At 40.1% G+C, this 24,299-nt stretch overlaps 1 protein-coding gene across 1 annotated transcript in view; it reads left to right on the plus strand.

Annotated features, from left to right (window-relative positions):
* Nucleotides 1-266: 266 nt before the first annotated feature.
* The window catches only part of rps6ka3b (ribosomal protein S6 kinase, polypeptide 3b), a 41,550-nt gene continuing 17,517 nt past the window's right edge, over nucleotides 267-24,299 (plus strand). The window contains exons 1-2 of the mRNA XM_077509555.1: nucleotides 267-755; nucleotides 5,866-5,925. Of these exons, the coding sequence (XP_077365681.1) occupies nucleotides 693-755; nucleotides 5,866-5,925 (123 nt within the window). The 5' untranslated portion in view covers nucleotides 267-692. The remainder of the gene's footprint in view (nucleotides 756-5,865; nucleotides 5,926-24,299) is intronic.

The following is a 24,299-nucleotide window of genomic DNA, read 5'->3' on the forward strand; positions in this document are numbered from 1 at the left end:
CTCTGTGAAAGTACGTTGAGTCGTAACAAAATACTCAAAAGTTGCATTAAAACTGAGAAGTACAATTTATCCCAAAAAGTTACTTAAACGAGCTAAATATAGCGCACTACTAACAACTTTTTCCCGTGGTTACTTTTAGAATGAGGATAAGTACAAGACGATGTAAAATTAGTGTCGTTTATTGGCGATTAGGAGTCCGACGGCCTGATTTCCGCCATGGTGACGAAGCAGGACAGGTAAGCCGACACCGGCCGCCATATTGGGAAGTACAGGAAGTGAATGCGAGAGCGCGAGCGAAGGGGGAAGAGAGAACAGACAGACTTGAGAGGGGACGGCAGATAGACCACCACAGTAGTGATAGACGACTGTTACATGTGGCCGTGGGCTCTCACAAGGGGAAAAAGGACGTCGTCTTTGCCGTTTCTCATGTTCGTCCGTCCGGAGGAAGGGGCGGACTCGGCGCCACCACACACCCGCGGATAGGTCGCGTTCCCTCGGCTTGAGAGCTCCGTGGCGGGTCGGGCGCGCACCGGCGAAGTGACGCGGAACTAGCGAAACATTTTTTTTTTTGGTCGAGGTAAAAGAAAGGCGACAGAAAAGCAGCAAAGGGCGGTTGGACTGGAGGTCCCGGGCCACGGGAGAGCAAGCGAAAGCGGGAAGGAGAGGACAAGTCGAGGCAGAGGAAGGGCAAGATGCCGCTGGCTCAGCTGGCGGATCCCTGGCAGAAGATGCCGCTGGGGGGCACGACAGGGGAGGTGAGTGAGAGTCGGCGCTCGCCTTTTAAATCACGGTTGAGCAACACACGGAAATGGCCACTGGACAAAAGGTGGCAAAAGTACTCACACTTTCAACTTATGTTGTAGTACAAAGTGACAGTTCAGTACTTGTTCATATTACTGTCTACTCAAAATACAGACGGAAATGTATTGTAGTTACATGAAAGTAAAAATACATTTTTGACTGTAAACTATCAGGGTTGCAAAAGTGTAAACTTTAAAAAGTACAGCCAGTGTCAGTTTTAAGTAAAAAAAAAAAATGTATTTAAGTAAAACTTAAAAAAAAAAAAAAAAAAAAAAAAAAAATCATGTATACCAACAATCATGGGTGGCAAAAGTACTCACACTGTACTTAGTAGAAGTACATATGCTTGTGTAACGAAGACTGATGATATGTATGTAGGCCGACCCATTCAGCTTATATGGAAACAATCAAGACTCTGCAATATACTAGAGTTCAATAGTAAAGATATAGATTTTTTTTTTTTTTTTTTTACTGTCAATTATCAATGGTGGCCAAAATACTCCAACTCGATGTTTAAGTGTGTATACTTGGAAAATGAAAGATTCTGGTAAAAGTAGTAGTACTGATTTAACGCCAACATATAATTAAAAGTAAAAAATACACACTTTGAAATGTTCTAACTATATTTTTACTGTCAGCTACACAGCAATAATCAAATACTGTTGTTGTTTTTTTTATAACTTGGCACAACAAAAAACACAAAATCACTATCAAACGAGTAACAAGCCTTCTTGACGAAGGATTGAAAAGTATGGTTATCCGTTTCCAAATGTAGGAACTCGGGAGTGAAAGTAAACAGTTGTCAAAAAAAAAAAACATGACAAGTACAGTACAGCTACCTAAAATAAATAAATAAATAAAATAAAAGTACGTAGTTATGTACAGTGATTAAGTTTTTGCACTCGGTTACTTCTCACCACTGACACTGTCACAACTCACTAGTAACTAGTGAGTCGTGAAAGTGTGCGTGGCACACTACATGCACACTGTCATTACTAGTATGATACAAACAACCCACTGACCTGTATGAGTACAAGAAAGAATACAAATAACGTCCATCTTAAATACTGTAAGTCTCACAACAACAAAGCAGTGGATGCACATTGCACAAGAAGGTAAATGTGTTGTGTTGAAATGAAATGTCCGCGAAGAACACAACGAGGTCCAGTAATCATATGAATCTGCTATATTTACGACATGACATGTTCAAGATTTATTTGCCTCACATGGGCGTAATTTGTATAACTCTCATATTAAGTCTTCGCCTAATGACACAGTTGCAGAAGGGATATTTAAATGTTTTGTTTGAAAGTGAGTACTGCCATATTCCCCGTTATAAGAGGGTGTGTGTACTTGTGCAACCACATATGAGTTATTTTTCCTTCCCCTAAAAAAAAAAAAAAGTTGTTTTTTTTTTTATTTAAATTGTAGTGTTTGTGGGTCACATTAACTAAATTTTTAAATATTTTAGTTTGCCTAATTTTTTTATATCGCAAAAAACAGGCTTGAGAAACAGGGGTGTGTAGACTTTTTTTTTTTTTTTTTTTTTTTTAAACCACTGAACTAATTTGTACATAGACAACGAATGGTAGAAATTTGAAGTGGCATTCAGACACACCCAAAAACACATCTGAAGTGAAAAATCTTATTGCATTAAATGTTATTGTGCTGATTGAATTGGCATAATTGCATCTGCAGTACTGGAGAGCAGTTGAGATGCTGCTGAAATGTTTGCCGACTGACTAATGACATCAATTGGCCCCTAATGGACATCAATAGAAGCTGAAAGTCCGAGCCTGTCTTTTTGGATTCTATTCTTAGCATTTGTGGCGTTATGCAAAAGAATGATTGTACGCAGGAAACATTTGGAGAAAAGTGTGGGATTGCTCCAACCAACTGAGTCAGTGGCGTGCGTGCGTGCGTGTGTGTGCGCGCGTGTTCCAGTTCTTCAAGTTTTCAAAAAAAATCTCAACAACGAGCAGGAGGCGTCTTTGCCGCCGCGTGATTCAGGAAGGAGCTTGCGTAAGCGCGTCCACTTCCTGCGCGTGGTGCGACAGCAGCGGCGCGCGCGTGTGTGCTTGTCCACTTCCTGTGTGGCGTTGTCATCGGAGCTATAGCGGACCCTGAAGCCCCTCGTGCATGTCCACTTCCACAGTTGACCAAAAGTGGCACCACTAATGTTGTTCTACGAGTGCACTGTTGTTGTATGAGTGCACTGAATATTTTTACTCCGTTATCGTCGTCATTATGTCACAATATTAAAAGCAGCACATCTGTTAATAAAAAGTCGGGTTAATTTCCATTTGTACAGTTCTAGCACCCTCTGGTGGCTATTTATTTATTTTTTGTTTAGTGCAGTTGAATTTTCACAAGGCATGTTTTGGCCTTTCAGTGTTTCAAACCCATGTGTGAATATTATAATTAATTAATTAATTATTATTATTATTATAAATAGAATATAATTATAAGATAATGTAATATAATAATGTAATTAATTTATTACCCATCCATCCATTTTCTGAACTGCTTGCTCCTCACAAGGGTCGCGGGGTGGTGCCAGAGCCTATCCCAGCTGGCTATGGGCATTAGGCGGGGTACACCCTGAACTGGTTGTCAGCCAATCGCAGATTAATTATTATTAATTATATAACATTTTAATTAATTACTTAATTATTATTAATATTATAATACTGCGATTGGCTGGCAACTAGTTCAGGGTGTATGCCGCCTACTGCCCGGTGCAAGCTGGGATAGGCTGCAGCACCTCTGCGACCCTTTTGAGGAGCAAGCGGTTAAGAAAATGGATGGATGGATGGAATATTATAATCATGTGAACCCAGTCAATATGTTGAGGAACTCAATGTGTGCTTGTATTAGCAAGTAAGTGCCTCAATATTAAGTGTAGAGATTGTAGGTTGTTTATATATATATATTACTGTAATGTAAAAATGCAAAATATTATTATTTTTCTTACAATATTGTGACCTTTTTTTTTTTTTTGTCCCGCCAACCTCCCCACAATATCGTGATAATTATCGTATAGTGAACTTCATATCGTGATAATATCGTATCATGATGTTTGGATATTGTTACATCCCTACTCTACCTGTATATAGGGGTGGGTATTGATTCAGATTTCCAGAATCGATTCGATTCGATTCACAAGGGCCCAATTCGATTCGATTCACGATTCACAACAATTTTCGATTCAGTTGAGGAATTCACGCAGTAGCTATTTTAGTCAGTCAAAATTACCAACGCTGCAAATAGTAGAAACTTCTTACTCTAATTTAATGCATTAGTAAAAATATGAATATTTACATTAAGAATTGAATCCATTTCAGTTACACTAATAATCTGTTTTATTTAACTTTGCTTATAAAAACAAATAATTTAAATCAATTACAACCACAGTACAGGCTGTGTAAATAGGCTGTGACAAAAAAAATTACGCTCACGACATTCACATTGTTGTGACATCCATCCATCTATCCATCCATCCATCCATTCATCCATCTTCTTAACCGCTTTTCCTCACAAGGGTCGTGGGGGTGCTGGACCGTATCCCAGCTGGCTGGGGGGGGGAATATCGATACATGGTTTTATGTATCGATATAGGGATACGAAAAGGCTTATCGATACGATATCGATATTTTGAGCCCAGCCCTACCTATATACCTACCTGTATATGGCCTGCGATCTTGCCGCTTATTTGAAAAGGTGAATATTTTATATCTTTTATAATCATCAAGTGTATGTTTCCATACGTCGATGACGCTCAGGATCAAACGTGGCCTCGCTTCAGTCAAATTGCCATCATTCCTGGCATGTCGGGGCACGTCGCGGGCGTTTCCTTCCTTGCCGCCGAGATCCTGCGCGTCCTCTAGATTCTCCCGTCCGCATCCTTTTCAGTGTCATGTCATCGCTGTTTCAGTAACAAACCGCCCGTGTGCTTTTACACGTAGTAATGGTCGGTGTCGGAATCACAGCTGTCGTTCTAGCGGGGGCTGCTAAGCCGCCGTATGTCACGCTACTTCCTCTCTGCGCTTCTGCTTCTTCGCCTCACCACACATCTTCAGGTCCACCTAAATAAAGTTACCGTTGTAATCGATTTTATTGTCCTCAGTTTTGTCATGTCTTGGTTCCATGTGGTTGGGTTTTGTTTAGGCTTAGGTGGTGTTGTGGTGTTTTTGTCCTGAGTTCTCCCCTTGTCTCGTTATGGTTAACCTCGTCCACCTTCCCAATATGTGTGACCAATCAGTGCCCTCAGCCTATTGTTTCCCAGGTGTGTCTTGTTCATTTTGGTGTATTTAGTCAGTGGTGTTTGTTCAGTCCGTGTGGGAGCATTGTCCTGTCTTGTCATGTTGGTGTTGTTCCTGTTGTCTAGGCTTGTCTAGTCTAGTCTAGTCTAGTGTTGGAAGAACTGCATTTTTGGTTTCCGTCAAGTCCCCCCTCATCTTTGTCACGTCCAGTCGTCCACGTTTCCCTCAAGTCTTATCGTCTTCATCACGTCCAGTCGTCCACGTCACCAAGTCTTCTTCACTTCCGTTAAGTCCCCCCTTGTCTCTGTCACGTCCAGTCGTCCACGCCTCTCCCTAGCCACTGTGTGTTGCCCACGTCCCGTTAAGTTGTCCACATCACGTTGCCCACGTTCCGCCCAGTTTCCCACAGTTCCGCCCAGTTGCCCACAGTTCCGCCCAGTTGCCTGAATTCCGCTCAGTTGCCCACAGTTCCGCTCAGTTGCCCACAGTTCCGCCCAGTTGCCCGCGTTCTGCCAAATTGCCCACGTTCCGCCGCCAAGTTGCCCACGTTCCGCCATCCCTTATCTTGTTCAATCCCATATTGTCGACCAGTCCTCTCCTCTCACATTCCGTCCCGTCTTTTACTTGTTGGTTGTAAATAAAATTCTTCACATTGCCCTTCCTGTCTGTCTCCCTGTCATGTGCATTTGGGTCCATCCACCACGTGCATACACCTACAGTCATGACAAGTTTCGCTTAGCTTAGCATTGTCAGACACAGGAAGCAACTGCCATGTTAACCTTTGACCTCTGTGCACTTCCAGGATGCTCATAACGACCTTGAGGACTCCGTGGGCGAGGATGACGGCGTGACGCACTGCAACGTGAGTTTTTCATGCATCCACCTCAGCCATGCCAATTGCGTGCGTCTGCGTGTGATTGACAAAACGAGCGGTGGGTTGACTGCCACCCACTCAATCAGGATAATTGCCGCCTCGCTCGGGAGTGACGCTCACCGCTCGCTGCGGCTGCCGATCTACGTTGTGACTCATGTCCGGAACATACACAAGCTTGGCTCGTTAGCGCCACTGCCAGCTCCCCTGTACGCCCCCTTTTGATGATCCTCAATTTCGTCATCGGCGCAGATCGCCGCAAATGTCTTTTGCTAGTCCAACTTGACAACCAATCAGAGGACAGCAAAATCCTGACATCATCAAAAAAAGGTCAGCGCTGGGGCCCAGTGCAGATGAATTTAAAGGGATACTTGACTCATTGAACAATTTTCAGCGCGAAAAGTTAATATTTTGTTCAAAATGAATTTCATAGCTTCATTATTTTTCATGTACAATTAATACCTTTAAAAAGTAATTTTTCTCCTTGCTGTCGACTGATGATGACATCACCTGTGCTGAGGAAGTAGGTAACTGCCAATCATGGCTCACCTGTTTTCTGGGTTTGGTCAGTAAACTGAGCCATGATTGGTTGTTAACTACTTCCTCAGCACAGGTGATGTCATAATCAGTCAATCAATTGTCAAATTAATAATCGACAACTATTTTAATAACCGAGTAACCGTTTGGAGCCATTATATGTTTTTAAGTTGTCCAAATCTTCTGATTTCAGCATATCAACGGTAGTAGTTAACTGATTTTTGTAGCCCGTCATGAAAGGAGACTGATTATCTTCTGTGTTTTAATCAAAATGAGAGATTTGCAAACATCTGTTTTTACTTTGGAAAACAATGACCGAAAACGGTAACATAGTACAGCATCAAACATCCCTTTTTTAATCACTATATGTATATGAAGTACGAAATTAACACCAGTCGCTAGTAAAGCCATCAGGGAAAAAATGCTTTTGTAAGGCACTTTAATGCAAATGAAAATGAATGCGATTGAATCGATTGAATTCTAAAACTATCCGATAGTGACAGCATGACATTCCTAACAGTTGAAGTGACATGGGGCAGCATTCGTGAACCTGATGGCTCCGGGCAGATTCAATTGACATGGCAACACAGAGAAGCTGAAATCTGATTTGACAAAAAAATAAAAAAATAAAAAAATCTAACATGCATTCAAGACAATAGCAAAACATAATAATACCACCAACAGTACATTTGCATGATTGCGTATACGTTGAAGGTCGACTTCATGGTACCTCATCGTGTCTCGAGTTATGTGTGTGCGCGTCGGGGTATACGCATGTGTGTTTGTGTTGCCGGCAGCTGCAGGCATCGATTTTTAAATGCAGAGGAGATGACTTATGGATCGTCTGTCTGAGAAAAGCTGAGTAGTCATTACTCGTCTCTCCAGAGTGCTTAGGTTACACGCACGCACACACAAGCTTGTCTACTTAGAGGCACAAGGTGGTGTGTTCATAGTACCGTCTAAGTGTATGTGTGGTGTGTAGTCAGGTTAAATTGGGATCATGAGGTTACTCAGTGACACCCTAGCCAATAAAGCGCACGCACACGACGGACATCGTGTGCATATGTGAATGTATGAATACGCAAAGTCACCTTGCGGAGGTAACAAACGTTTAGTCCAGGGGTGGCTGCATGGAGGAAAATACATTACCAAGTGGGCCACATCGGGAAAATACAGGTATATAACTTAAAAACAATTACCGTCATTTATACGCAGATTTTTGTGGACCAGCCCCAAATTACGGAGCTCGACTGTAATCGTATTGTTCCGAAAAAGAACACGAATGCAAAAGGCTACATTTTGCCTGTATAAGTTCCGGATGTGTTAAATCTACCTGTTTTGCATATATATTGTTCCCAGAATGCATTGCGTGGCGCAGTTAACTCATCCAGACCCAGCACATTTTTCGCTGTTTTACAGGATTTGGACTGATTTTGCAAGGCCCACAGAATATTGTGTCCTATTGCTATCAAAACATGGAACCTACCAAAACAAAAGATTAGAGTCTCTTCTTTCATCAGAAAAAAAGGTATATTTTTTATTAGAGATAGACCGATATGGTTTTTCGGGGCCGATACCAATTATTGGTAGTGAAGGGTGCCGATAACCGATATTTGGAGCCGATATTAATTTTCACTAAAGAGGGAAAATATTAGCATCAAAATTGTGAAAAAATACAAACTCCAGCTATTATTATTATTATTATTATTATTATTATTATTTTGATTTTAAAGCATGTTTTTGAGCAACTTTTAGGGTTAGTAAAATATTGGGAGTTTTTTTTTTTTTTTTTTAAATCTTAGTCAATAGACATTGACACAATTGTGTTTTCTACACAAAATAAAGTCTTCCAAAATTTCAAAATATCCAAAGTATTAAATTTTTACTTATCTTAGTTTTAATTTCAAACAAAAACAGAAGGTGCAGCGAGTTCCCAGGGTCGACAAAAATGAAAATAAAAATTCATTATTATTTTTTTAAATTTACATTTAAATTAGTTCTCTGAAGTTAACACTTTTTTTTTCTTTTTTTTAAATGGATCTATTATCCATATGCCATATGATTCTTCAAAATGGATGATTTCTCAAAATGCTGAATATCAGCGCTGATGATCAGCCCAGGCGATAATCGGTCTATCCCTAATTTCTGTTTCCATTTTGCATCAATTGGCATTAGAATATAGCAAAGTTTCATCATTATTCACAAATCTGTTTCAAACAGTGGGGAAAAAAAAAGAGCTTTTTGCAACATTGCACAGCTTGATTCTTATACTCTGCTGCCACCTGCTGGCCGTTTTTGTATTAACTACCATTGCTTGAAGCATTCTCTTCAGTTCAGAGGATGCATCAAAGCCTCCAATATGCTCTAGCATATAGAAAAACGGAAAAACATATACATACATCTTTAGGAGCATGGTAATATTTGAAATAGAATGTATTTATATGTTTTTGGGAGCAAATGAGTGAATGACGTTATAAGGACGTTAATCCGTGTCATATCTGTTTTACCAGTAACTGAATTTGTGTCGTATTTAACACGTTTATTTCAGTGTATGAGTAATAATAATAATAATAATAATAAACAAACAAACCATAGTTTAAGTTTCTCATCTTAGGACTGCTTGTGAAATTACAAATTTATATGATTTGATTGTGGCCGGCTTATTAATTAGTCCGACATTACAATTTTTTTTTGTCGTGGGCCTGATCCAGCTCGCGGGCTGTATGTTTGAAACCCCTAGTTTAGTCCCAAGTGTGAATGTTGCAAAATGGCCCCCGCGCACGCACGATGATGTCCCCAGTGTGGACAGAAAATGGCTTCCTGACCACATTAGGGAGCGTCGCTGCTCTCTTGACACACTCACATCTGCTGCCATCTGCTGCATCTCAGGTGTGTACGTATGAGGTCATTTGTTCAAGTATTCAGTTGACAAAAGGCCACAAATGTTCTTGAGACGATCGTTTGTTGGCAGTCGCAGGCTGGCATCGCTTTCTAAGTAGCGCACGCACACACGCACGCACATCGTCTGACGGCACACGCCGACCCTCATCACCCGCCGGGTCTTCAAAACGGATGATCAAAGGACGCATTCATTATTCAAGAGAGTCTGAAAGCTAAAAATATCATGTTTTTCCTTATTAGTCCACTCGTTTTTCAACCTTCCATACATCATGTCGCAACTTCTTGTGTGTGCGTGTGTGCTCTCACTGGCAGATGGTGTTTTAATCTTGTGTGACCATCTGGACTGACTTTCTGTGGCCTTTGTCTTTTTAAACACACACACACACACGCACACACACCCCCACACACACACTCATGTTGCTCAGGTGCGTGCGCGCCTCAGATCACAATTTCTTTAAGTTGTGACGGCGGAAATAAGCGCCACATGAAAATCAACGATTCAGAAATGAAAGTGGTTGTTGCCGGCGGCGTGTGTGCGTGTGCACTCCGTACCAGGCGTGGTGGTGGTGTGCTGAGAGCAGTGCATTGTGGGTGTTGCCATTGTGAGAGGTCACAGGGTGATGATGTAATGTGTCCCGCTCGTCTTCCTGAACTTGTCGCTCTCTCTCTCGCTCGCTCGCTCACTCTGGCTCTTTCCAGGAAGGGACCAATCAAAGCGCTGATGCAAAATATCTTTGTGAGGACGGGGTGTGTGTGTGTGTGTGTGTGTGTGTGTGTGGGTGGGTGGGGTGGGGGGCGTGGGGGGGTGGGGTGGTGGTTTTACAATGTTACTGACTTGCGACGAAAGTTTGGAAGCCATTTGAGCTTTTTTTTTTTTTTTTTGGACGACCTTGATATCCACCTTAAAGGCATATTTGACTCATTTATTTAAGGGTGCTAGTAGTAGTGATTCCAGTTCCTCGTTTCGCTTTCGGTTCTTAATGATTCTCAATTCTCATTAGAGCTGTCAAATTAATCGACAGCTATTTTAATAATCGAGTAATCATTTGGAGCCATTTTTTACATTTTAAGTTGTCCAAATCCTAAGTAATTGTTCACTGATTTCCGTAGTCCTTCATGAAAGAAGCAGGGATGTAACGATATCCAAACATCACGATATATTATCACAATATGAAGGTTACGATATGATAATTATCACGATATTGTGGGGAGGGAGGGAGGGAGGGAGGGAGGGAGGGAGGGAGGAAGAAGGAGGAGGAGGAGGAGGAGGAGGAGGAGGGGGGGAGGGAGAGAGGGAGAGAGAGAGGGAGAGAGAGAGGACATTTGTGGCAGTTTTAATATCACGATATTTCCCTCATCGTTACATCCCTAGAAAGAAGAGTGATTATCATCAGTGTTTAATCAAAATAAGACATTTGCAAGCATCTCTTTTTACTTTGGAAAAGAATGACCGAATCGGTAACTTAGGATAACATCCATCCCCTTTTTTTTTTTTTTTTTTAAATCACTATACAAATACAAAGTGTGAAATAAACTGGTTTGATAACCAGTAATTGGGGAAAAAATGCTTTTGTAATACACTTTAATGCAAAATTGAATTTAATCCGATTCTAAAAATTTTCGATATTGACAGCACTGATGCTGATCCTTTTAGCCACAGTGTCTTTCAAGTTAGCATGTGTCGAGTCCAAGCTGCGGCCATCCATTTTTCTGCACAAAAGCAAAATGTCCTCCAGATGATTATGAATATGACCTGTAACGTTCTTTCTGCTAAATTGAGACGAAAGTGGAGAAGGAGCGGTGGTGCCGGGCTTGCGCTGACCTGAGCAGGAATTTGACACGCAGCCTCCAAACTTTTGTTTCATTTCCTCCCTTCATCCTTCATCCTTCATCCTCCTCCTCCTCCTCCTCCTCCTCCTCCTCCTCGCTGGCACATGTGGAATTTCAAGCACCGTCATGCTTCCGAGAGGTTGACGGTGCGTTCAAAGACCTTGTGGGAAATGTCAGCATTTCACATCAACGCTGATAATCACGAACATGAACGTTGGCGGGGATAGCGCACGTGTGCGAGTGCGTGACGGCTGGCTCGGCGCGCAGATGTTTTGCCTTCCCGTGCAGATGTTGTTGCCAGGGAAACAATGACAGGACGTGACGAGCATCTGGCGGGGCCTTCCTGTGCGTGCACGCGGCGGCTTTTGCTCGGTCTCGCCTCTCTCCGACTTTCATTTGAGGCGTCGGTGGGGCGGCATGACGGGCTGACATGAAAACGCTCCTGCTGCACGCCAGGAGACGACAACTGCAGGTACACAAGTGCGGACAGATGTTATTGCCTTGCGGGGTGATATTCTCGCGCTTGTTTGGCAGTTGAGCGCACTAGTTGGGCGCACTAGCAGAAGGACTGTCTTGTTAGTAAGGTTGTTGTTGTTCCCCCCCCCCCCCCCACTACTGTGTGACAATTGGGAACACTCGTCGGACAGCTTTGGCGGACTTGTTCTAGATGTTTTTTGTAAAAAAAAAAAAAAAAAAAAAGGAAAATCTGCAGTCTTTGACATCTGCATGCTCAGACTACTACTAAAGTGTTAGATGTTAACTTGTAGAATTTTTTATTAATGCCTACTTTTGCTCACGAGTAGTTGTCCTGCTTGTATACCAAAGTTGTCCTTTCAAAAATAGTTAAAAGTTGATTGTTCAGTCAGCTTTATTGTCAATTTTTTCGTCATGCATAGTCATCCGAATTATGTTGCTGACATTCTCAGTTGAAGACAAGACACAAAAACAACAAGACTATTATTGAAGCAAAAGGTGTTTAACTCATTCATTCACTGCCATTTTCATAGAAACAATCCCCTTGACTCCCAGCTGGATTTGGACTGATTTTGCAAGGCCCATAGAATACAGTATTGTGTTCTATTCCTATCAAAAACAATGAACATACCAAAAGAAAGATTAAAGACTCTTCTTTCATTAGGGGGAAAAAAAAGTATATTTCCATCTGTTTCCATTTTGCAACAATTAGCATTAGAATATAGCTAAGTTTCATCATTATTCACAAATCTGCTTAGAATTGTGGGGAAACCGCTTGTTTTCATCATGATTGATCTCATACTCTGCTTCCACCTGCGGGCCGTTTTTGTAATTACTACCATTGCTTCACCCCGTTCTTTGCAGTTGAGGGGCTGCATCAAAGCTTTCTGTATGCTGTAGCATAAAAAACAAAAAAACGGATAAATACGTCTATGGGACACAATACATTTAAAATAGAAAAAGTATTCATATGTTAGAATACAGCTAGGTTTCATCATTATTCACAAATATTTTTAAAACAGTGGGGAAAAGAGCTTGTTTTGCAACAGGGCCCTGGTTGATCTTGTATATTCTGCTGCCACCTGCTGAAATTATCATTATCTTCAATTGTACATAATTTAGAGCTGTCAAGCGATTCAAATTTTTAATCAGATTAATCACATTTTAGAATTTTGATTAGTCACGATTAATCGCTTAATTAAAAAGGCTTTTTTGATCAACATTTTCTGTCTGCCAAATTTAAAGAGAACCTGTTATAGTGTTGTGTTAATTCTTTCAACATTTAGTGTTATGAGGATGTCTTCAGTTGTTTTTTGTTTTTTTTGATCCACTGCAAACGCTCATCCTCCTCTTTTTCGAATCAGTTCATTTTTTTTGCATAATTTAAAATCGAAAACAAAATGACCTGATAGTTTGACATGAACAAATAGTCTGAATGTCAGATGCAAACATTTATTAAATGCTTTACTTTATTGCATGTAGTTATGTGTATTGCTCAAGCACAACTTGTAACGTATCCATCTACTATCAAGATAAAGGACCATCTGCAGTCAAAATTAATTGTGCGATTAATCTGTGTGAATACATGATTAATGCAATATTTTTTTGCGCTTAATTAATTAGCTAACAATTTAACTTTGACAACACTACTACATATGCATTATCGAACACCAACAAAATTCACCTGTGCTAAAAGGTTAGCAATCGTGATGAGTATTAGATCGCCATCGATTACCATTTAGGGTAAACAGCCATTTAGTTCACATATCTACATGAGTTGAATTGAGTGGATAGTATAGTTAGTAGGGATGTAACGATATCCAAACGTGACAATGCGATATGAAGCTCACGATACGATCCGATAATTATCACGATACTGTGGGGAGGTTTGGCTATATTTAAAAAAGGTCACAATATTGTACAAAAAAAAAAAAAAAGCACTGCATATAAATCACCTACAATCTCTAATAACATTTGAGGCCCTTGTTATTGCTAATGCACGCTCACATTGAGTTCCTCCACAAATTGACTCGCTTCACAGGCATATTATGTTGCGCTTTATCTGACAATTAGCGTAGATTTGAAACGTAGAAGGGCCAAAAATCCCTAAGAAAAATTGAATTGCACTACAAAACTAGCCACCAGAGGATGCTAGAACTGGAAAAAAATGGAAATCAACTTGACTTTTTTTTTTTTTTTTTTAACAGATGTGTTGCTTTTCAATATCATGAACATGATGATGACGATATTGTGGCAGTTTTAATATCACGATATCACCCTTATCGTTACATCCCTGATAGTAAAAAATGGCACTAGGAGTGGAAAAGCCTTTAAAGTAAAACACTGTGCCCTCCTTGTTCTACTAGTGCAGCAAGGACAAAGAGCGTACCAGTACGTAAAAGCGAGATTTCACTTAGATCAAATAAATGCTCAAATGACTTTGACAAAAGTCTTGCGTGTGTGTGTGAGCTGTGTAGTAGTACACGTCTAACGGGTGTTTCTACGCCGTCCTGTTTGGCAGCATGTCGCATGACAGCTATGCGTGTGTTTTTTGTGCCATGATAGATTTGCTGCAATAACACGTTGCTAGCCACTTTTTGCCATTTGTCATGAGATACTTCAACTTTGGATGAGATGAGATGAGATGAGAGACAATCACGAAAAACACGAGTGACAGTTGACAGGAACGCTTCCTTGAGAGCCCCCGGCTGGCTTGTCTGGCTTCCTGCCAGTGACTAATTGTCTTTTCTCAAAAGGCTGCCCTGATTTCAAATCTTATTTGTGTGAATTATTCTTTTCATGTTTTCAAAAACACTTGCACCATAGGCCGATCGAAAACTCAAAATTGTCCAAAGGTTTGAACGTGATTTTTGAATGCTTGTCTATGGAGTAATTGACAGGTGACCAGTCGAGGGGGTACGTGCCGGGGTAAGCTTCAGCTCACCATCAAATGAGGACAAAAAAGGTGGCTGACGGATTTTCCCGTTGTGGACATAATTAAGAGGCTTGTAGAGGCCCTGTTGGCATCTGATGAAGTGCTTTGATTCCACTAATGAGAGAAGAAGGGGTGAGCGTGAGAGCAGGCAGATGAGCACTAAAAAAAAAAAAAGTCTCAACTGTCCAATATATCATCGCACTTTGGTGTGTGTGTGTGTGTGTGTGTCGGGGGTGTTGTGGACAGGTTGCCGTGGTAACGCGGGCGCTACGAGGACGAGCGGAGGCGCACCTCTGACCTCCGTCCCGCTCGCATTGAGAAGCCTTTTGTTGTTTCCCAGCATTCCTTGCTGCTGTGAGGAAAATGTGCCATGACTGGATATGGCTGAGTCATTTTTTCGTGTGCGTTTGCGCTGCGCTCGACACTCGACACGATTAGTCACAATCCAAATGGACTTGTTGTTATTGTTATTGTTGCAGGAGTAATGGAAAGCGCTGGCATTTCTGACGCGGTTCAACGTGACCGCTATCTGCGAGTGGGCTGGCGGACTTATTATCAAAAACTTATCTCGTCCTACTCCGTAATGCTTCTATCATAATAATACTAAAGTTGTTCTTACTAACATAAAAGTTAAACAAAAGAAAATGAACAAAACAGGTTGCACAACAACTGCACAACCGCAGAGAAAGGGTGAAAAAAAAGTTATTACAAAAACGGCCAGCAGGTGGCAGCAGAGTACCAGAGGTCAACCAGGATGAAAACCAGCTGTTTCCCCACAATTCTAAGCTGATTCGTGAATGATGAAACTTAGCTATATTCTAATACTTTTTTTTCCTAATGAAAGAAGAGACTAATCTTTATTTTGTTAGGTAACTTCTATGTTTTTATAGCAATAGAACACAATATTCTGTGGGTCTTGCAAAATCTGTCAAAATCTATTATTCGATTATTCAATGGAATAATCAATAGGATAATCAATTTTAAAAAGGTTTGGATAGTGACAGCCCTAGCTAATCATTTGCACACCGATAATTCACTTTTTTTTTTTTTTTTTTTTTCCCCATTATTATGCATAGGAGAGGATCCAGTATATGGCCTCTCTATATTGCATATTTTCACTGAACAGGGATTGAGCGTGTGATATTTATAGAATTATCCATCCGCCTACCACATCGATAAAAGTGCCCCTGCGTCGTCGTGATTGAGCGCGCACTTGTTGCCAGCTCCTGAATAAATGATGACATCCTGACTCTGCTCATCGATCGATCGATCATCCTCTCTTGCGCTCCTGCTCGTCCCATCGTCATCACGTCTTCACACGGTTGCTTGGCTTTGCGCGTCTACGATTCCGCAAAAGCATCCGTAGGTGGCGCCGAGTCACTTTGAATTCTCACTTGTAGGAGCATTTATAATTAAAAAAAAAAAACAAACAAAAAAACGCAAATCCTAATTAGGGGTGGGAAGCGCTCTCGATACGATATGCGATACAAAGCTCACGATAACGATTACCTCACGATATGATGATACTGCGATTATCGATATATTGCTTAGGTAATAAATCCATGATAATCTACGATAACTAATCCATCCATCCATCCATCCATTTTCTTGACCGCTTATTCCTCACAAGGGTCGCGGGGGGTGCTGGCGCCTATCTCAGCTGGCTCTGGGCAGTAGGCGGGGACACCCTGGACTGGTTGCCAGACAATCGCAGCGATAACTAATCATACAATAATAATAATAATAATAATAATAATAATAATAATAATAATAATAACAATAATTAGTAGGGGTGTTAAAAAAAATCGATTCGGCAATATATCGCGATACTACAGCACGCAATTCTCGAATCGATTCAATAGGCAGCCGAATCGATTTTTTAACATCCATTTTTGATGGAAAATATTCAACAAAACGTCTAAATTTCACACCTTAAGCATGGAAGAATGTTATATTAATGGAACTTTAAGCCTTAATATTTTATTTCAACACTGTTCAAACATGAAAAATGTTACAACCTGTTTGTTAAATACAGTATCTTACAGTTATAAGACTGAAGTTTCAGATCAATAAATAATACATTTTCATACAAATCTTACAGTGTACATGTACAAGTTTACTGAATGGTATTTTCTAAATTTGAGTAAAAAAATCGCAACAATTGACTTGTGAATTCATATCGGGATTGATCGGTATCGAATCGAATCGTGACCTATGAATCGTGAGACGGATCGAATCGTCAGGTACTAGGCAATTCACACCCCTAATAATTAGGGATGTTCGATAACACTTTTTTTCAGACCGATACCGATACTCAGACCCTCAGTACTCACCGATACCGATGCCAACTGCCGATACCAGTAGTACATTTTGACAAATAAAAAAAAATCACTAAAAGGTATTTTTAAAGAAATATATTTCCTTTAATTTTTACCCAAAAAAAAAAAAACAGCACAGTCACTCTTCAATAACACAAAAATGCTCTTTTAGTTTAAGATTCACAATTTTGAAGTATTTCCAAACCAGTGAAGTTTTGGTGAAAAACTGCTGCAAGCTAGCGCCAGTTACAGGCAAGGAGGACTCACTTAACGTCTTCCCCCTCTGCCATCGGTCGCTTGTACTCGTCTGCGTCACGAGTACTCGAGTACTTGAAAAAAGGCTGGTATCGGCCCGATACCAATACCTGGTATCGGTACTCGACCATCCCTAATAATAATAAATATCAATAAATAATAATAAATATTAATAAGAAGAGTCAAATTAAAAAATAATAATATAATAAAATAATATAAATATAAATACACAATATATAAATAGAGAAAAATAACAATAATATAATAATAATAATTATTATTATTGTTGTTGTTATTATTATTATTATTATTATTATTATTATTATTAACTAAGCATAACTTCTTCGCCTGAAGACTTGCGTCCATTTCCCCGCCACTCTTATGAGGCGCTCCCCCAAGTGGCCCGCCAAGTCATTGCTCAATAAGTCATGAACAATGGGGCCGTTACAGTGACTGGATATTAGCTACAAATATTGCGATACTTGCGTAGACGTATCGATAATCTATTGGGAGACAAAGCATCATGATTTATTGCAATATCGATATATCGTCACACTCCGAATCCTAATATGGCTCAATCCTTATGATAACTTGTCATTGGGGTTTTGTTCTACATTTTAACTAGACAGTCAATTGGTCTTTTTTCTAGTCTTACTATTTTTTTACAAAATCTTGCAAAGTCAAATTTTCCTGTTCTACTGGCAGTCAATCAGGCTCAAATTCCTTATGAACTTCATTTCATGACTTTTTTTTTTTTTTTCTAGCTGTGTTTATGTGTCGTGTGTTTGTGCTATTTTATCCATGATGCCCAAGCGAGCGGAAATGCACTTCCAACCTCTAACCTGACAAATCCTAAATGTGTGTGCGAGCGCGTGTGCGCACAGTGGCCATTCAGCCTGTTAATTTGATTGCGTAACAGGATTAGAGGTTGCAGATTGTGTGGAATGGAATCCCACCGCCACTCGATCTGTGATGTTACGCCACACACACACACACACACACACACACACACACACCCACTTGATTTCAATTGATGGATGATGGAAACACATTTTCACTGTGTGTGTGCGTGTGTGTACACTCTGCACATTGTTCCTCACCTCCGTGACGTTGCTGTTTGTTCCACTGCTTTTGATTGTTGAGCGAGTTGTAAAGCGTGTCCCAGCGCGGAGGGCGACAACAGGTGCAGGTAACCGAAGAAATGTCAGCCGGCCCGTCACCGCCGCCCGGCACGCATTGTGCACATTGTGTGCGACAGGTGGAATTTTGGGAAGGCGGTTCGAGAGTTGGAACCGAGCTTGTGTTTTCGCTCACTGGCCAAAACGACTCATTCGTGACTCATTTTGGGATTGGCTGGCGACCAGTCCAGGCTGTACATGCCGTCTTCGCCAAAAGTCAGCCGGGTGGAGGCAGGCGCCGCTCCAGCTCACCTAACAGGGAGTGTTTTGACTTCCCCACATGGAGACCATCAGCAAATGCGGAAAAATAGGGATCGATCAATTATCTGCACCGATATTCAGCATTAGGGGTGGTGGGAACCTCTGGGTCCCTCACGATACGATACGATATGTGATACAAGGCTCACTATAACGATTCTTACAATTCAATTCAATTCAATTTTTTGTTTTATTCCTAAAAAAAAAAGGGAGAAATGAAAGTGGACAGAAAGAAGTAAAACTTAGGTTATCTGCCCCTAATCAACAACAACAAAACAATCAACACAAAGTAGGAATCTACAACTACAAAATAATTAACACAAAGTAATGACAGCGAGCGGTTAAAATGTTTTCAATATAACAATTCTATGTAATAATTAAGCAACATGTCCTTGTGCTATATATATTTTTTCAGTAATTTTGTCAGGTTTTTGAAGATACAGATAGACTGGGAGGATTTTGTTTTACAATCCAGATTGTTCCATAAACTGACGCCTTGAGTTGAAATACATCGTTCTGTTTGTTTTGTTCTGTATTTTGGTTTTAGAGAAAATATCTATTCCTCTTAAGTTATACTCACTTTCCCTTTTTTTTTTTTATTTAATTTGTATATTAACTGGTAAACTTTCATGATGGGCTAGACATTATTTTGAGACGGTTAAACTCCATCAGTGCATTAAATTTTAAAATTTTTAGTTGTATAAATAATGGATTAGTGTGGTCTCTGTATCCACATCCGCAAACGACACGAATAGCACGTTTCTGTAAAAGAGAGATGGAATCGGTGTGGGATTTGACAATATGATGATACCGCGATTATCGATATATTGGTCCGGTAATAAATCCACGGTAATCTACGATGAAACTACTCAAGACATAAACTGATGTTTTTCCAATGAGAAAAATGGTTCTTTTTGTACCATCACTGAAACACAATATTCAAACTGGTGTCTTCTACACTTTAGTGTATTTTGTTTTTAAATTAATACAAATGTCTTCTAAATGGAGACAACTTTCTGTCAACAAATTTGCATCTTAAACGCTATTGTCATGCAACATGTCAGTCAGTCACAGTCGATTGTTTCATTTCATAAACTGCGACAGTTTTTTTGTGCAACATTGCAAAAGTGAATAAATAAAATGACTTAAATATTAAAACCAATTCAATCAATATTAATCAGAATTTGTGTGCTTCAAAAAGGCGAAACATAAAATATGTTTTAAAATATTAAAATTGAAGACAAAATCCACATTTTTCATAGAAACATATTCAAAACGGAGTCAGTTGCTAGACAAACGTCTTCGACAAATCAAAGTAAGCTCATGATGAGTCTTCTTCGCCTGAAGACTTGCGTCCATTTCCCCGCAATGCTTATGAGGCTCTCCCCCTAGTGGCCCGCCAAGTAATTGCTCAATAAGTCCTAAACAATGGAGCCGTTATAGTGGCGTATCGATAATCTATCAGGAGACAAAGTATTACGATTTATCGTTATATATCTATTCGATATATCGTCACACTCCTATTTTTTATTTTTTATTTTTTGCTATTTTTTCTACTCTTGCAAACCTTCAACTGGCTTATAAAAGAACTTATGTGGTCAATGTGTCACATTCAGTTTCTGCTGTTTGGACTAAAGGGGGAGGGGCTGTGAGGCCCTTGTACTCATGGTTCTCACTCATTGGGCACTTTCTGTGTGTGTGCGTGTGTGTTGGGGGAAATCACCAGGACACCTGATGGAAACTCTGGATGGAAGGTTACTGTTGTGAGTCAAAAAAGGGAGGACAGTGTGGGGAATCCCGTGCCCCCCACTCCATATTTGGACCCACCCCACACACACAAACATCTCCTCTTACCACGGGTATCCCCTCACACGCTCGCACTCATCCACTTGTCACAGTGCGGCCACAAACAACTGGCACTCTGCCGTCGACTCTTTTGCGATGACCCAGCGCGTACCCCGCGCCAAGCCGGCGTCCGTGTGCGCCCTCGCCGGGCTCCTCCACGCGCTGAGGGGCCGGCTGAAAGCGCTCCGTCACTTCCTGCTGCCCCCCGGGACGGACGGCGGCGGCGGCAAGCTGGCCGTGAGGAGGAAGGGGATGTTGGGCTGTTTGGGATCGTCATCCCGCAGCTGGACTGTGAGTCGGCTAGCACGCATGCAACTGAGTATTTTAATAATCGCTTAATCTGCCGATGAATCGATGTTTCAATGTCCACCCCTTCCAAAACAGGATATCATTTCAAATTGACGGTGCAGAAACATACATTAATTGTGGTTCAGTTACTGGTTTGCTCCGTAAAATGTCAGAAAGAACCACTTTGACACAATGGCCATGACAAACCAATCAGTTTAACCGATTAACCCATCGCGTAATCGGATAGGGCTGGGTATTGATTCAGATTTCCAAAATCGATTTGATTCAGAAGGGCCCAATTCGATTCGTTATTTGAAGGAAAAACACTCCCGAAGTTGATGCTAAGTTAGCATTTGCTAACTTCCTGTTAGGCTAGCGATGTTTTAAAAAAAACGAAGCGTGTTTTGTAGGGGTGTTAAAAAAAATCGATTCGGCAATATATCGCGATACTACAGCACGCAATTCTCGAATCGATTCAATAGGCAGCCGAATCGATTTTTTAACATCCATTTTTGATGGAAAATATTCAACAAAACGTCTAAATTTCACACCTTAAGCATGGAAGAATGTTATATTAATGGAACTTTAAGCCTTAATATTTTATTTCAACACTGTTCAAACATGAAAAATGTTACAACCTGTTTGTTAAATACAGTATCTTACAGTTATAAGACTGAAGTTTCAGATCAATAAATAATACATTTTCATACAAATCTTACAGTGTACATGTACAAGTTTACTGAATGGTATTTTCTAAATTTGAGTAAAAAAATCGCAACAATCGACTTGTGAATTCATATCGGGATTGATCGGTATCGAATCGAATCGTGACCTATGAATCGTGAGACGGATCAAATCGTCAGGCACTAGGCAATTCACACCCCTAGTGTTTTGTATTTAAATATACAGCGGTTGTCATTCTTAACATTGTGTATTTAGCTTTACAGTTAACTCCAACTGCGGTGTTAAACAGCTGAAAGGACGCTTTGGGACAACAGAATAACATACGCTGCATGCTTGCTAGTTACTAATGCTACGCAAGCAAAATGGTGTATTCGGGGTACTTTCATAGCGTCAGAAACTTCAGCTTTCTTTGATAACGTTTTAAGGGGAAAATAATCGGCATTTAGCTCAATTGGCCGATTTGTTTTGGACGATGTTTGAAGGCCAATAATCGGCTGATTATAATCATGGTGTCGAGGCATGAGATTTGAACATTAGCTGTTGTTAGCTCAGTTTAGCGGCTGTGACGGTTGAGTGCTTGGGCGTCAGTTGTGACCACAGCAGTTTGTCTATGTGCTTATTCTCTTGTTTTATTTTCTTGACCACTTGTCATATATTCTAACTAGCAGTGGGATGCTATTTTAAATGAAATAACATTGACTATTTGTGTTGGTAATCACAGATATGCTATAAATTGGTAATTGTGGGAATGCTGAAAACATTGCCAAGAAATAACTCCCACATAATACTTACGATTTACACCGTTCAAATTTTAACTTGCTTTAAAAATTCACACCTTCCGGAGTATATACGGTCTGATTCCACATTACTTACAATACTCGCACAACTTAACGCTAAATATCAACTTTCCACCATTCATTTTCAATGGGACTGATGGACTTTTTCTAAGTCCCTCTTACCATGCCCACTTCCATACATACAACTAAATCATTACCAGCTCTCTGATACTGCTCAGTGGCGCATTTGGTTAAGTGCATTGTCCAGTGACCAGGAAGTCCGAATCCCACCTACATTGCAAATATATCCATGGCAATTATGTTTAGTGGTATAACTGTATACCAACTATCATATCAAATGCATTACTATTTCACTGAAATGATTAAATGCAAGTTGGCTTTCATCAGAGGGCTATTTTTAAAATAAATCCGACATTAGCCATGGATTTGAACAAGTCTGTAGAGCAAGCCCCCTACCCCCCATCCCCCGTGGATAACCTGGGTTTAAACCTCGCTTGGACCACATTTTAGTACATTCGATGGTTTGATATCAACTATCGCTCAGGAAACGGATTATAATTTCTCTGAAATGATTAAATCCCACTTTAGACAGATAGCAGTTCAAGTTTTCTTCTTATTTATTTATCTTTCAACTTCAATTAAAACTTTGTAATTTTCACAAAATGTATCTTTCAATTTACTTCATAACCATTCAGCTTAGCATTCAGCTTTCAGCATTCCCACGCAATTTCTCCAGAAATTGCACTCAGTCTAGTTGTGGTTCAAATTTGTATTTCCTTGTGAAGTGTTAAATGATTGCCAAACTTTGGGCATTTTCTGGTTTTTACTCAGTCTTGGCTTGTCACCTTAGCGCTAACTTATTTCTACATAGGGTTGGGCAATAAGTCTAATTAATTCGATACATCGTCATTTTAAAAATCGAACCTTTGCTAAATCGTGAAGTTGAGTGTTGTCTTCTGGAATGGATTATTAAAAACGGTTGTTCTGTTGCATCCAAATGTTTTTGTGAGTTGTAATTTTGCACAAGTGACAGAATGTTGGATGAGCGGTTTACGATCGCTACCAACTAGTTTAAGCACAAACTTTGAATGTTTATTCATGTTTAAAACTGATTTAGAATTAGTCGAGTCATCTTTATTTTTTCAATAAATGAAACCCTTAAATAAATGTTTGTTGAGTGTATTAGATTAAAATCGTAATTGTCCTGAATGAATGAATGAATGAATGAATGAATGAATGAATGAATGAATGAATTTTTTGGCCATATCGCCCAGCCCTATTTTAAGTTTTGTATGAGTCTGCTGTAAAGTTGATGTGTTAAAATGATCCCTGAAGATATACGAGAGTGATTTTGCTTTAACTTTTTTTTCTTGGAATGGACTTGTTCATAACACTAAACAGTAATGGAGGCAATCGGGTGGACGAGGCAGGTTGACTTCCTTTGTGCTGTCCCACGGTTGAATTTTGAGCACATGTGTGTGCGTCGAGCGCAGGCGCTGGCATTGCACTTTTAATCCCGTGATTAAGAGGTGCGACGTGAGCATCCTGTCGCTCCGGCTCTGATCCGCCATCTGTGTTCTGACTCACGCATACGTGCACATTTTCAAATGTCAACATTCCTCCCAATTCCAAACGGTGGTGCTCGATCTATTTCAGCATTGTAATCATTGGCGTTTCTGCGCATTCGTTTCGATCGTTTTTCAAACTGGCGTTAACTTGACACAAACCAAAACAGACATCGTCGCCATGACTTGCTAGCATGCACGTAATCAGCCATCCATCCCAAACATACGTTTTTTTGTTTTTGTTTTTTTTTTTGTTTTTTTTTTTGAAAGACTTGTAAGGACCTGAAAGGATTTTAAAATCCGACAAGGCCTGAGTTAGGGCTGCTTGGTTATGGGAAAAATTATAATCACGATTATTTTGGCAAGAATTGAAATCACAATTATTCAAACAATTATTTATTTTTTGTTTGTTATTATTATTATTATTATTTTTTTTGGGCACAAAACAAAGAAATGTTCACGCATGTAAAATTATTAAGACCAATTTTTTTTTTAAAATA

Source organism: Festucalex cinctus, chromosome 20, assembly GCF_051991245.1.
Source record: "Festucalex cinctus isolate MCC-2025b chromosome 20, RoL_Fcin_1.0, whole genome shotgun sequence".
Lineage (NCBI taxonomy): Eukaryota > Metazoa > Chordata > Actinopteri > Syngnathiformes > Syngnathidae > Festucalex > Festucalex cinctus.